Source organism: Berghia stephanieae, chromosome 4, assembly GCF_034508935.2.
Source record: "Berghia stephanieae isolate SIO BIC M18660-M18661 chromosome 4, UCSD_Bste_1.3, whole genome shotgun sequence".
In the NCBI taxonomy this organism is placed as follows: Eukaryota; Metazoa; Mollusca; class Gastropoda; order Nudibranchia; family Aeolidiidae; genus Berghia; species Berghia stephanieae.
The window spans coordinates 41595868-41611265 of NC_088363.1; the positions used below are offsets into that span (position 1 = coordinate 41595868).

A 15398-nucleotide genomic window follows, 5' to 3' on the forward strand; every position below is an offset into this window, starting at 1 on the left:
TTCTTATCCTGTACATGCTGGTACCACAATCAGGCTAACCAATTTTATCAACTCACATCAACATCACATTATTTTCACTGTGATAATTTGAAAGAAAACAATTTTTTTCTTTTGAACAAATCCATTCAGATTTTATGAAAAGTCTTTTGATTTGTCTTAAATTCGAATTTTGTATTGACTTGACCTGGGCTTCAAGAGAACGTGTCTTTAGTAACAATTGCCACCCCTTTGGCATAGTAGATTGCGCACTTATTAAATTCAGTGGGCTTAATGAGGATAATACAGTAGCTACCTTATCACATGGTAAGACCAAAAGAAAAAAGAAAAATTATATATAGCCAAGACGAATTTAAATCATGTTTTGTTTGATTTTGAGGTGCATGCTCTTCCACTTGTTTGTAGCAAACGAACAAATTAAATCTGATAGCTCGGAGTATGTATTCAGTATCCAGAAATGTTTTCAGAATTTACTCTCACAGAATCAATTCTGTTTCTTTAGATTGCAGCTCAGCCGAGAAAGACTAATTTTTTCAAGAAAATTTTTTTCCTATATTTTATTTATTTTAAAACTCACTTTTTAAATTGAGCTTTTTACATCCATCATTTTATTTTTCATTTGACCACGCCCTTATCCATCCATTCCAATTTGATTCCCATCACGTGACAGCCACGTCTGCCAGAGACCAGGTCATCAAAATTTCCGGTGATAAAGAGGCACGTGCAGACAATGAGGTGAAGGACACCTGCAGGAAGGGATGGGGACATGGGTCTGGTGTGGTCAAGGCTTTGGACAAAATGCCTATTTGCCAGGACACTGTCAATCTCACAGGTCAGTTTCGGTTTCTTGTCACATCTTTAGATTTGAAATCGTGCCATCAATTTTTTAAACCCACTTCTGCTGTTTTCCATTCAAAATTTTTAGCTAGAATGTGTTTAGCAGTTTTTTTTTATTTTTTTATTTTTTTTTTTGTTTTTTGTAATTTTAGTTTATTTTCTGTTTCGTATTCTTTTGTTTTTTTGTTTTTTTTTTCTGGTTTTTTTTTGGGAGGGGGGGGGGGAATATATTTCTTTCTATTGTTTACTTACAATCGGGAATCACAACAAATTGTTCGTGTTTTTATATTGTTGATTTTTTTTTTCTTAATCTAATGTCAATGTTCTCAAACCCTGATGTTCAGGTATTTACAGATAAGTTATAATAGGGGGAGAGGGGGCGAGGTGGCCAAGGGGTTAAGACATTGCACTGTGGCCTGGAAGATCCCGGGTTCGAGCCCCACTTCAGGCACTTTCATTTTTTTTCCTTGGGCAAGATTATTAACCCCCAATTTTCTCACTTGGACAACATGGGTGATTCCTGTTGACATCAAACATCTTGTTTGATGGGTTATCTATATTCCTTCATGGAATGCATAAGCAACGGGACCTAATGGTGTCGTTGCGAAAGGACATAATTTTAAAAATAGGATATCAATTGTTTTTTAAAGATTTCAATTGTCCACAAATAAATAATTCATCATTTTTTTTTTTACACCTTTTCAGATTCCAAATCATCCCTAGCCGACGTGTCCACCCCACCCCCACCCCCAGTCGGTATCGGTGAAACCATCACCATGTCCAAACCACCCCCACCCCATCCCAAACCTCTGAAAGGGACCATCACCATCGGCAATTCCAACACAGCCTCGACAGGAGCGGGTCAGACCAAGAGACCATTACCAATTCCAATGGGTCCGGAACGGTCTGGAACTATCGTCTTGTCCAGAGATGACACAGGTAACTTTCCACTCATAGCTTCTTTTTTTTCCGTCTGTATATCTTTCTTTTTTTAAAAATTATTCTTTCTCTCTTTTACCATTTTGCTTCGAACCTGTCATTACAATGACAGCGCACATTTCGTCCATCCGCATTCCAACACTTTTTCCTTCTATTTTTTAATAATTTTCTGTATCAATTTTAGCTAAAGTAATTTTCATTTTCATCAATTACTTTTTTTTAAAGATTTTGATTTGACATAGTCCTAATTTAAAATGATTTACACCCACATCTCTGCCTTGCCCTTGTGCTTTTATTTTTTTTTTAATATAATTTTACAAGTCAATAAAAAATATCTTATTTTCACTTTTTCTTTATATTAAGTTTTATCATTTTGTTTACTCTTTATTTTTGTTTGTTTCGTTTCATTTGAATGAATATTTTTTTCTTTGACAACGTCGTAATTGTGATGGTGTACCTGTAAAATATTTGTTCTTTTCCTAGTCTCTTACTTTACCCCAGACCCCCCACCCCCTTTTATTTATTTTTTATTTTATTTATTTATTTTTTTTGAATGATTCTATTGTACCATTTTTATACTCAAAATCTTGCACTGCTTCTCTTCTCCGTGACCTACTCCAACAACTGCGACAACCACCACTACTCCGTATCATCACAGCCAACAGACCGTTCACTGTGCCAGTCATTTCTCCCTTATCACCCGGTGACAAAGACAAGGAATCCGTCTTTGACCTTAGCATGCCAGAAGATGGCAAACCGTCCAAACAAGATGAAGAGGAAAGCCAGGAGGACAGCGAGTCTAGACCAGTGCCATTGGCCAAGGCACCGAATCGTACCATGGGAGTATTGGTGGAAGTGTCGGAGAGTCAAAGCCTATCTCAGACTCAACAACTTAAAGTGGAAAAAGAGTTTGAGGAACATTTGGTTTTGATGAAATCACAGAAAGGCAAAGAGAAAGAATCGGGTCAACAAGGTAGAATCAAAAACACACACAAACTAATACCACATACACACATACACACACATCCTTTTGTTGTACTGTTTTTAATGTATTTTATTTTGTTTTGCTGGGATATTTTTGTGTTTATTTTAATGAATAAATTTGCTGCCTAATTCAGCCCCTTGATTAGTGACGAAATTATAATTACAAACACAGAAACACACGGAGCTGGTCATTTAAGCATCCCGATGAGTTGGTACGATTTGTGAGTTTCATACAGTTGTAGAAACCACCTTGAGAAATGTCGTTTACGTCTAAGTTGTCCTTATAATAGTATACACTGTGTTGGACACAACCAAGGGACAAAATCGGTGACAAACGCATTCCACTAATCGCCAAAAATAATTTTCTATTTCTTTTTTCTTTAATTTTTCTCTTCTTTCTTGTCTCTATTTTAGATGTTTTCTTTTTTACTTTTGATTTGCATGTGAATTCCAATTGACATTTTTCTTTTACTACATATGTAATTTAAAGGTAGAATCAAATAACATTCATGTTGGTTACTATACCAGTTTTATTGGGATATATAATTTTGGGAGAGTGGGAAAGGAGAAAGGAAAGGGATATACTGGAAGTTTTGACTTTAAATTGCATAAAATGCCTAAAAATAGATAAAAAAGAGAGGAAAAGAAAATGGCTTAGCGGCGAATATAAGGGAGTTTCTGTGTCTTTTTATAGATGACAAATGACTTTGTAAATGTCTAAGTGTAAATTACATCAGTAATGTCTTAATGTGGTACTAAGATTGTTCTGACAAAATTTGAAATGGTGGTTGGTGTCATGTTATAACTGGTGCAGGAGAGGACATGATGACGTCATTTGGCTTTTTAGTTCTAAACCCAGAAAAGCGTAAAAGAGGCTACTTATCAAATAAGAGAGAGAGAGAGAGAGAGAGAGAGAGAGAGAGAGAGAACAATGAAGAGTGAGTGAGATAGAGAGAGAGAGAGAGAGAGAGAGAGAAAGGGGGGGGGAGTGGATAGATTGAGAGAGAGTGAGAGAGAGAGAGAGAGAGAGAGAAAGAGAGAGAGAGAGAGAGAGAGAGAGAGAAAGTTAGTTAGCTATAAAGCAACCCAGTATTTAACCAGTTTTATCGTGATATAAAACTTCATGAACCTCTTATAAGTTAAAGGGTTTTATATATATATATATATATATATATATATATATATATATATATATATATATATATATATATATATATATATATATATATATATATATATATATATGTAATAAATATTTCATATATTCATGTATTTTTCCCCCATCCAGATGGAAAGCTGTCTGTGCCAGATGCTGATGGAGATAAAGGAAAACAAAGTATCAGGTAAAACCTCCATCAATGTTTTTCTTTTACCTTTGATTGTTGTCAATTTGTTATTTCTCATCGGTTAAATCTTTCCATGGAAATGTCAAAGGCCATGTGGAAATCATGATAATTATTATGTTGAGTTTTTTCCAACACCCTGGCCAATAGGAGCCGATCTTGTTATGGGTCCATCTTAACCTAAGAAAACTCCTTTTGTTTTTAAGTGCTTGAGTTCGATCACCTGCGGCTGCGCTGTGTAGCCTTGAGCAAGCCACCTCGCCCTAGCTCAATTGCGGTGCTGCACTGCGGCTGATGCCTGGGTTATTCCAGTCTTCCCTTGGAATAGACCCTAGAGATAAATTTCCCCTATGGGATGAATAAAGGGAATTCTTCTTCTTTTTTTCTTTAAAAACAAACAAACAAACAAACAAAACAATAACAACAACAAACCACATCAATTTTTGTCACATGGCCTCAATCAGGTGTGACGGTGATTATTGAATTCAACACATTTGTCAAAATGGCAGGATTTGGTCACATGCTTCAAAGACAAATTGACCTTCCATGAATTTAGAGTTTTTGCTTCTTCCATACATCAGATGAATAAAAGGCATGCTTAACATACTAAAGGTTGGTCCAAGTTGCCCATCTCTTATGTACGGCGATGTGGTCTTGTGGTATGACACTCGCTTTCGAATCGGTGTAAAATGAATGCCTTGCCGTTAACAGCGTTGTCTCTGTTGGAAAAAATTGTAATATTGCCTAACAGGCATCATGTCTCGTTCTACATGTTATGTGTTGCTGTTAGCCAAGGACCCCTTGTAAAGTGCTTTGAGCATGTTTAGCAGATAATGCACTGTATAAAGACTCAATTTAAGATCATCAACTTTTGTTTTTTTTTACAATAGAACAAACAGAAAAATGTTTGTGTTTTCTTTTCCTCCTGTTTTTGTATATTTTGATATTATCTTAATATTATCTAGGTCATATAACGTGTCTTGTTCATCCCCTACCTCGCCCCCACCCATCCCCAACAACCACCCTCAATCCCATTATAGGGATGGTGCCAAGAGTGTCCAGATGCATCTATCCACGGGTCAGTTTGACATGGACAACGTCACGGTGAGAATGGCAGCCATATTGGATTTGCTGGGGTTATTTTTTTTTTTTGTTTTTTTTTTTTTTTGTTTTTCATTTCTATCTCTACACTTTCATGTTTGGCTCTTAGGGTTTTTTGGTTTTTAAAAATTTTGTTCTGTTTTTGTTTTTGTTTTTTACTTTATAATGATTTGTCTATGAGAATTGGCTTATAATGATTTTAAAAATCATCAAATAATAATGCATTTTGTATGTGATATGTGTTTAACTCTTTTACTGAAAGATTGTTGAATATTTGAGGGTAAAATTGTAAAATTTAAAGTGATAATTAAAATACAATGGAATCAGCATAAATTCAACACTCTTAGAGCCAATTCCTGCTTAAAGTCAACACGTCTCGTTGGTCCCAAAGTTTCTGTTCTTTATCTGCATGTGTTCCATTGATGATGGGTTAAGTCAAGCTTGCTTAAATTCAACCAATATGTCTACTGCGTCTATGTGGTCTAGTGGTATGACACTCGCTTTCAGATTGGAAGGTCCTGGGTTCAAGCCTCACGCTCGGCGCATAGTTGAGTCCTTGGAAAAGGCTCTTTACTCAATTCTCTCTCCGTACTCAGTTGTAAAATGAGTACCTGGCCATTAACAGTATTGTCTTTGTCCGAAAAATTGTAATATCGCCTAACAGGCATCATGTCTTGTCCTACATGTTAAATGTTGCTGTTGACCAGGGACCCCTTGTGAAGCGCTTTGAGCACATTTAGTGGATATTGCGCTATATAAAGCTCAATTAAAAAATATTTTTTTTAGTCTGGCTGTCTTGGCTTTATCAGGATTTCACACTGTATTTGTTTGGTTTCACTCAATGTGTATTCTATCAACATATAAGGATATTTACAATTCCAGATGCTGAGAACGTGTTCAGAGCCTGACCTTGCCAACCTGTTCCGTACCATCAAACCAGAGGTCAAGGATGCAGCAGAGGGTGGGGAATTTCCTCCATCTCCGATACGAAGACATCGCAGTCTGGATCTGTCCGCCATACAAGACGAGGTGGGTTGGATTTCCTGTATGTTTTGATTTGATGATGTTGTCACATTAAGCAATCTGGCAATATCCAGACTGTCTTTATTTGATTCCATCACAAGTCTTTATGTCTGTCTTTGAAGGTGTGTGTGTGTGTGTGTGTGTGTGTGTGTGTGTGTGTATTTGTGATCCATCGTCTCAAAATGGTGTTTTGTTGGGAAGAACTGGATGTTAAAAAGTCAATTTAAAGCTAAACTGGTCAATAATATTGTATTCATTCTCCTCAATAAAATATATAAAACTCAACCCATGTCTAATATTTCTAGCTGTAAATAAAATTTTCCACATATTAGTTAACCATCCCGACATAATATCATTTTGAGGTGAGGGGTCACATTTATGGTTATCTTTGATTATGTAATATTATGTGTATTTGTATTTGTGTGTTGAAAACAAACACATTTTAATAATTTAACAATGCTACTACCAACAACAAAAATTTTCTGGACATATTATGTCAAAAGTGAAAGATTTTCTCTATTTGTTTTTTTTTTTTTCCATTATTTCGAAAATAAATGTAACCAACCATTTCAGAACGGTATTGAGTCATGATGAGTTTGAAATAGAAAAGGGAATTTTTAATTAGAATAACAAGAAATATGAACTTTGAGGGGTTTTTTTTTTTTTTGCAATGTCATAAATTGTATTTACTCTTTATCATAAAAGATAGAATTTAAGTTTCATATTTGTAGTTTGCTCAGTTGGTAGAGCACTCGCTTCACAAGTAAAGGGACTGAGATCAGTCTCTGATGCAGTCGAGAGGTTTTTCTGCCCCCCCCCCCCCCCCTGTCCACCTAGCAGTGATTGGGTAGCTGGGTATGATAGATCATATGGAAAGTACTTTTGATCGACTAGCGTCCTATCCAAAGGGTAGCAAGCAAGTGCTATTGCCCGTTTTACGCTATAGAAACCGGGATAAACTCCGGCTCCATGGGCCTATGGTTCTGAAGGACTACTTTTTTTTTAGAGCCACAAATATAGATGACATATGAATTGATTGTCTTTAAAATTGATGCTCTATGTAAATGTTTCTTATGTCCACTACAAATAACCAATGCGTCTACATGTATTTGTATTTATTATTGACAGGACATAGAGGATGATTTTGAGGAGGAAGAAATCAAACTGCCTGAATCGTAAGTCTTTGTGTGTTTGTCTGTGTAGTGGGGTTAGGGAGGGGGGGGGGGGGGGGGGAGAAGGATGATATACATTCTATAGTTTTAATATTTACAATGACTGGATGTAAAAAAAAAAATGTAATCATTTGTTATTATTGCCTAGTTTTGGTTACATACCTTAAATAAATTTCTGGATATCTGAAAATTTTCATGTAAAGTTTTGGCTAAAGGTATGTTTGCACACACACATTTTTAAAAAATAAATTAACAATAAATTGTGACAGTGTCACAAGGGTTATTTTTAAACACTCTCCCTTTTTTGATGCAACAATCAAATCTTGAAATGTCTGATCATTGAACTGCAATGGTTTTTTGTTAACTTCGTTAATAAATCATTGAGATTGAAGGCAGTTGATTAACAAATGAAGTGTTTATGGGTTGTAGTTTAAGCAGTCTAAATAACAATTCGTAAGAGTGGAATTAACTATTCACATTGTCAACATTTTTGATGATGTCAGTCTTTAGAAAAGGTTGTGCTTTCCAGTAATTTTCAAGTTGTTTAATATCCCCAATCCATTTTTTAATTTCACGTTTTTACTCCTGACTTTTTGTACATCCTCAGTGATCCTGAAAATGATGATGATGATGATGATGATGATGATGATGATGATGATGATGATGATGAAGAGGGCAAAGATGATGAGGATGATGATGATATAGAGGTAGTCGGAGAAGATGATGATGACGATGACATTCAAAGTATGATGGAAACCATGCAGAGTATTCTAGTGGAAAGTGGAGACGAGGGAGAACAAGGTAGGAATACATGACTTGGGCTCTGTTCGTATTCACTACAACAATATGGAAACAGCATACCTTGCCAAGGACCCCGATAAAATCAGATTTACTCCGATTTTTTTCTCCTTTTTGAGTTTTAAAACATTCGAAAATGTGAAACTGATTTTTCATGTTGGTGAGTGCAACTTTTAAAAATTTGCGGTGCTAGATGATACTCAAATATTCATTAAGGGATGCTTGGCAACTTTCATAAAAGTATCAGTGAAATGAAAGGAAATATTTGTAAGATTGCCATTCACTGGATCGCCAGTTTGATTCGTTTTCACATCACCTGACAATTCGACGTTCCTGTCCAAATTTAGGTTTACCCCTTTTTTTTTCCCCAGACACCTCGTTTTTTTTAGTTTGACTCCTATGTTTTTTCAGCGTAGTTTGGCAGGTATGAAACTGTACAAACAAATGGATATTTCAGGTACAAACCCTTCATCAACGAAAGATTTTTACCCAAAACATCCATTGTTTATAATGTTTCCATCCAGTGGCCGAGTGGGTAAGGCATTGCTCTGTGACAATATCATAAAGTGCTGATGGTTTTCCTCGGGGATCTGAAGAAATCCGCATTTTGGAATCAGAATAGGAATTTCCTCCTTTAGCCTCAATCAATACAAGGACCTGGAAATTTCGCATTCCAAAATATTAATGTCTACAAATGTCTCAGTTTTCTTCAATACCTGTCTAAGACATTAGGCCATCGCAAATGCAATCAAATGCTTCTTTGTGGTTTTGTTCATTTTCCCTCTTTAATATGTGTGTGTTAACGTTTTCTGCATTTCACACCAAAATTTGACAGAGGGGGGTTATTGTCACTGATATTGAATATTTTGTTCCTGTTTCCCCTGTCTTCCAAAGAAATCCTAGAGTTAGACATCAAGCCAACACAAACACAAGCAAATGTTCCTTTGTGATTTTGTTCATTTTGAAAGGGTTTTCTTTTCTTTTTTCTTTTTAACTGTGTCTGATATTGACTTTTTTTTCTATCTTCCAGAGAAAAAAGTTAATTTTAAACTGTCAGGAGATGCTTCTGATCTGACGTCCAAGTCGACAGTCAAGAAGAAAATGTCCACGAAAAAAGGGAAAATGTCCAAAGGTGTGGCAGATGATGGGGATCAGGACAAGGACCACGTCGACAGTCCAAGGAAAAGTCTTGATAATGAGGATGATGATGGTGTTGAAAATAATGACGATAGCGATGAAAGTGATGAAATTGCCAAAGAACAACAAGAACTGGCAGCAGCCCTTTTGCTTGAAAATGGTAAGACAAAGCTATAAAGCATCATCACCGCACTTATTAGTCAATGTGATGATTCTGTCTCCATCATCATCATTATTATCATTATTGTTTATATTAATTTTATTATTATTATTATTATTATTATTATTATTATTATTATTATTATTATTATTATTATTATTATTATTATTATTATTATTATTATATTATCACTACTACTAATTTTTATTATTATTATTATTATTATTATTATTATTATTATTATTATTATTATTATTATTATTATTATTATTATTATTATTGTTATTAGTTAGTAGTAGTATAGTAGTAGTAGTAGTAGTAGTAGTAGTAGTAGTAGTAGTAGTAGTAGTAGTGTAGTAGTAGTAGTTAGTAGTAGGTAGTAGTAGTAGTAGTAGTATTGTATATTATTATTATTATTATTATTATTATTATTATTATTATTATTATTATTATTGTTATATTATTATTATTAGCCAGTTTTTGAATTTTTATCTTAGGATTGCTTTGTGCCATTAATTTTCCTATTTTATTCCAGAGGAAGACAGTGATGATGAGACAACGTTTGGAGACGAAGCACCAGAGGACCAGGACTTTGACCGGTTTGGACGTCTGGAACAATCTCGTATGGAACTGGAGGCAGAACTGGGACTGGAGAAACTTCTGGATGTTTATGCCACAATCCAGGTAATGTCAGGGCTGAAATTGTCTGAAGATGCAAGAGCAAAACTTCTATAATGTTTTAGTCTTGGTCTCAGAAGGGCTGGCCTCATCCCAGAAGGTTCTTGTTATGTATTTTCTTCCTTTCTAAAAAATGTTTGATTGATGTCAGGCAGCCCCAGAGACCAGCGGTCACATCGTCCTCCACTGTCCAGTCACTAAACTTGAAGGTGGCTACGAAACCGTCCTTAGGGCATTGGAAGACTTTAGAAGCTTGGTTGATGAAATAATTTTGGAGGTGTAGCCATACGCTACTACTACTATTGATGTCATGCATTTAGATAATATATTCACAACATCCACCAGCCGGATATATAAGGTACCAACACACAAAATGTTTAAAGTCTGATTGATAGAAGTTAGTGAGAATCTAAAAGCAATAAAAATGAGCTGAGTGACGTCAATTTATTCTTTCAATATATTTTTGCTAAAGGCAATCAGGGTCTTCTGGGTTGGGTTCCTTACCCCCCATAGTGGGCAGGGAGGTCCATACTGTGTCTTCTATCCCCCTATGTCTGTTTTCCAACATGCTCTCTGTCTTTGTCTTGGAATGAGATCACTTGGTTTGTCCTGGCTGGGAGGAAAACAGTCAAATGTTAGTTAGTTTTGGGAGATGATATTTTTTTCCTTGTAAATCATCTCTCTGTTATGCACTGTATTATGTTTTGTTTATGTATTATATATGATTTGTAAACATGTGAGTTTATTCCTCTTAGTGAGGACCTGTGCTTGTGTCTGGATGAGAATTTAGGTGATCTCAAACTAAATACACTGATAGTCTGCTCTTGGAATCTACATCGGTTCCCTATTTGAACCAATTCCCCTTTGTCTGCCTTATTCTTGGATGCTTTAATTGTAATTCTAGAACTTTTTACTGGCGCTGATATGACCTTAATGTGTTGCAAGCGCCGTAAAACTCTTATAAACAAAACAAACAATCCGGGTCTTGGGGGATGAATAGTGATGGCAAGGGAGGTAACTTGTGATTTAGTATTTTTAAAGCACGAAAGAGTAGATGCAATGAAAAGCAAAACATTTTCATAATATTATGGTTGTTGTCTGCATTTGGAAAATGAGCTGAATGGATAAAGCATTTGTCAATTATCAGAATGTACCATTTTCGAGCACAGCTTTTGTTAGCTCATTGTTTTCCTTTACTGTGACGCACATTGGCTGGTGCTTGAATTAACTCATCTTTTTTTTGTTGTTTAAATAGACCTCAGGACAAATTTTTGCGTGAAATGAGTAACAAGAAAATTTTATATTTTTTAATTTATTTATATGCTTTTTAAAAAAAAATTAAAATATTTTATTTATTTATTTATTCATTTATTTATTTATTAATTAATTAAATTAATTTTTTATTTGTTTATACAATTTTTTTTTTGACAATCATTTTCCAGGAGAAGACTAAATCAGACCATGTAAACTCAATTTCAGTTGATGGTTGTTTACATCTAAAGTACTGTATGTGTTGTTAAGTCATAAATTAACTGTCATTATTTTTTCATCTACTACATACCTTTCGAGATAAGCCTCCTTACACTGTACTGTGATGTGACATCTTTTTTTCTTCAATTTTGGTCAGAAAAATTGTACTTTACATATCTATAGATCAATATGGTCCAAAACTTTAAAAATAAAAAGTATGTTATGAAAATGTTATTAATATGAATTATTTTTTAAGTAAGTAGTCCTTCATAGCTATTACGCCCATGGAACCAGAGTTTATCCCAGTTGCTATAGCGTGTAATGGACAATAGCAGCTGCTTGCTACCATTTGGACAGGACAGGACGCTAGTCTATCGCAAATTGCTCGGTTTGGGTTCTCTTAATCTATTGAGATATGGTGTAAAAGTTTTTGGTTAAGATAAAAAAAGTGTTTTGTTGTTGTATTTCAATATCTTTATATTTTTTTTCTGTGTTTGAATCAGAAACTTCAAGAAGACGAAGACGGCAGTCTGGAGGAAGGCACCAAGATTGCCATGGACATGCTTGGCAAGAAACACGAACATCTTTTCCCTAAAATATTCCAGTTGGTCATGTCGGATACTGCTGCTTTTACAGAAGGTATGGATAGAGGTCAAAGGTCAAATGTTGATGGGGTGTTTTTTTTTTTTTTGTAGTGTCAGTCACTGGCTATTGTCTTGATATAGTGTCATGATAGCCAGATGATAGTGATATGGTTTTGGTTTGTGATGATGGTGGTGGTTGTGATAGTAGATGTGGCATTGGTGATAGTGATGTTGTGGTTGTGGTAGTAATGGGGTGTTGGTGATAGTGATGTAGTGTTGATGGTGATGGTTGTAGTAGTAATATTGGTGATTGTGATGTGATGTTGATGGTGATTGTTGTGGTAGTAATGGTGGTGTTGGTGATAGTGATGTGGTGATGATGGTTGTGGTTGTGGCTAATGATATCACATGTTATATTGCTTTTTTACATTTTTAAAAATCCTATTTTGGGTTTTGCTTTCTTTGTGGAGAAAAAAGGGATTTGAGCCAACCGGCATCTTAGATGTCCATTGTTTTCACTTTTTACTGATAATTTAAATGGGTGCAAACTGATTCTTTCCATTCAAACATCCACTGATTTGTTGATTTCTGTAGAGTGTAAGAATAACACGTGACTCATTGGACTGAGGTGAATGACGATTGGAGCTTGTTAACTAAAATCGAAGTCTTTCAATGAGTGTTTGATCCGACAGTTACAGACATTCCCTTTTATGAAATCCTAAATTCACCTGTATCTTTTTCGTATAATCTGACAGATAATTGATGACGTTGTGTGGCTAAGATCCAGCCTATCCTATACACCAAAAATCACAGCAGACGCTGGGGCATGGGTCACATTGACCCAGTTTACACGATGTTGTGGGTCACGCTGACCCAGGAGGCAACATGGACGATGAAGGAGATACACCAATTATGTTTTCATCTCATCCAATATTACCGATTTGCTTTACTATTTATATCTAGTACTTACAACAGCAAGCTTACATTACATAAAAATAGTCATTCCACAGATGTGATTATATGATTTATTGAGTGCAATGGATATCGATTTTGAAAGTGACAAAAACGAAAATCTTGTATTTCTGGACATTTATATTTTATAATCACTTTTTGACAACTTGATCATCCCAACCTACTGGGAGGTGGGTTTTGACCTCCCATAGTGGACAGGGGAGGACACTTGCTGTGTCTCCTTACCCCCTATTTCTGTTTTCCAACTTGCTTTCTGTCTTTGTCTTGGAATGAGATCACTTAGTTTTGTCATGGCCTGGCTGGAGTCCTGGGCTGGGAGGGAAACAGACAAATGTGTAGTTATAATTTTGGGAGATAATAATTTTTTTCATAGTAAATTATCTCTCTGTTTTGTACTGTTATATTTTTTGTTTTCTATTTGAAAACATTTGGGTGTTTTTCTCTTATTGGGATCCGGTGCTTATGTCTGGATGAGACTTTTAGGTGATCTCAACCTAAATACACATATAATATACTCTTGGAATCTACATCCGTTCCCTATTTGAACTATTCCCCTTTGACTTTTCTCTCGTGTTTTCAATGGTAAATGTGGAATTTTTTACGATCCCATTTTTTTACTGGGCTGAAATGACCTAAATGTTTTGCAAGCGCCGTAAAACAAAAACAGCATACATCCCAAGATATTACCGCTTTGAGTCTGTAAGCCACAAGATTAAACATTCCACAACTGCAGGATTTCACAAACCCACAGCCATAGTGGGCAGGGAGGCACTTACTTTGTCTTCTATCCTCCTTCATCTGTTTTCCAACATGCTTTCTGTCTTTGCCTTGGAACGAGATTACTTGGTTTTGTCCTGGGCCTGGCCAGATACCCTGGCTGAGAGGGAAACAGTCAAATGTATAGTTAGAGTTTTGGGAGCTGATATTTTTTGTCTTGTATATCATCTCTCTGTTATGCACTGTATTATGTTTTGTTTACTTATTATTTATGATTTGTAAACATTTGAGTGTGTTCTCTGTTATGCACTGTATTATGTTTTGTTTACTTAAAAAATAATGACAGTTAATTTATGACTTAACAACACATACAGTACTTTAGATGTAAACAAACATCAACTGAAATTGAGTTTACATGGTCTGATTTGTAAACATTTGAGTGTGTTCTCTGTTATGCACTGTATTATGTTTTGTTTACTTATTATATATGATTTGTAAACATTTGAGTATGTTCCTCTTCGTGGGGACCTGCGCTTGTGTCTGGATGAGACTTTTAGGTGATCTCAAACGAAGTACATTGATAGTGTGTGTGGAATCTGCATCTGTTTCCTATTTGGACCGATTCCCCTTTGTCTTACCTTTTCTTGGGTGCTTTAATTGTAATTCTAGAACTTTTTACTCTCCCATTTTCTTTCTTTATACTGGCATTGCTATGACCTTAATGTGATGCAAGCGCCGTAAAACCCTTAAAAGCAAAAACAAACAAACCCACAGCCTTCAATTTCAATAGTTAAGATTCAAGATTTTTCTAATTATAAATTTCATTTCTTTTACTCCATAGACAAATGGTACATAATATCTGCTTAATGGAATTTAATTTTTCATTTTGTTTTAAATTAAAAATAAATAAATTATTACATTGTTTAAGAGAGGAAATACTGGCATGAAAAATTTCTATAATTAAATGTAATTGTTCTAAATATGGAAAAATCATATGGAAGTATCAAATAGGATTTCTTTTTTTTATCATAGATACGAATGTCTCAGTATTTTATTTTTTAAATGTAATTTCATCCAATTATTTACAGCAATAGACATTTCACACAAGTGGCATTATTTAATTTCATCTGTATAAATTTTATTATAAATTAATTTTTGTCATACATTCGGGCACAGTTTCCTAGAACTCCTGGTGACTTGTAAAAAAAGGGTTAGAAAACTATAATTTGACGAAATTGTGTGCAAAGAATAATAAAGAAAAAAATTTGGGATATTCGAATAAGTTTGAGGAAATCATGTGTTCCAGGAAGGTGTTTGAGGAAACGGTACTTGAGTGTGAGTGTATATGGAAGGTCCAGGGTTTGAATCTCGCTCTGATCAGTGCATAGTTGAGTCCTTGGAAGAGGCTCTTTAATAATATTCTGTCTTAGTACTCAGGTGTAAATTGAGTCCCTGGCTGTTCACAGCATTGTCTGTCAGAAAAAAG

The 15398-nt window shown here is 35.1% G+C and overlaps 1 protein-coding gene across 7 annotated transcripts in view; it reads left to right on the forward strand.

Annotated features, from left to right (window-relative positions):
- The window catches only part of LOC144970595 (serine/threonine-protein kinase Nek1-like), a 45324-nt gene extending 30148 nt beyond the window's left edge, over positions 1-15176 (forward strand). For 6 of the 7 annotated variants that reach the window (XM_078910381.1, XM_078910377.1, XM_078910378.1 and 3 more), the window contains exons 33-44: positions 668-829; positions 1540-1773; positions 2432-2746; positions 4046-4100; positions 5141-5204; positions 6084-6230; positions 7353-7399; positions 8004-8197; positions 9225-9491; positions 10027-10175; positions 12143-12278; positions 12979-15176. In XM_078910381.1, coding sequence (XP_078766507.1) covers positions 668-829; positions 1540-1773; positions 2432-2746; positions 4046-4100; positions 5141-5204; positions 6084-6230; positions 7353-7399; positions 8004-8197; positions 9225-9491; positions 10027-10175; positions 12143-12278; positions 12979-12986 — 1778 coding nt within the window. In that variant the 3' untranslated portion in view covers positions 12987-15176. The remainder of the gene's footprint in view (positions 1-667; positions 830-1539; positions 1774-2431; positions 2747-4045; positions 4101-5140; positions 5205-6083; positions 6231-7352; positions 7400-8003; positions 8198-9224; positions 9492-10026; positions 10176-12142; positions 12279-12978) is intronic. The other variant, XM_078910382.1, reaches the window with a different exon arrangement.
- The last annotated feature ends 222 nt before the right edge of the window (positions 15177-15398 follow it).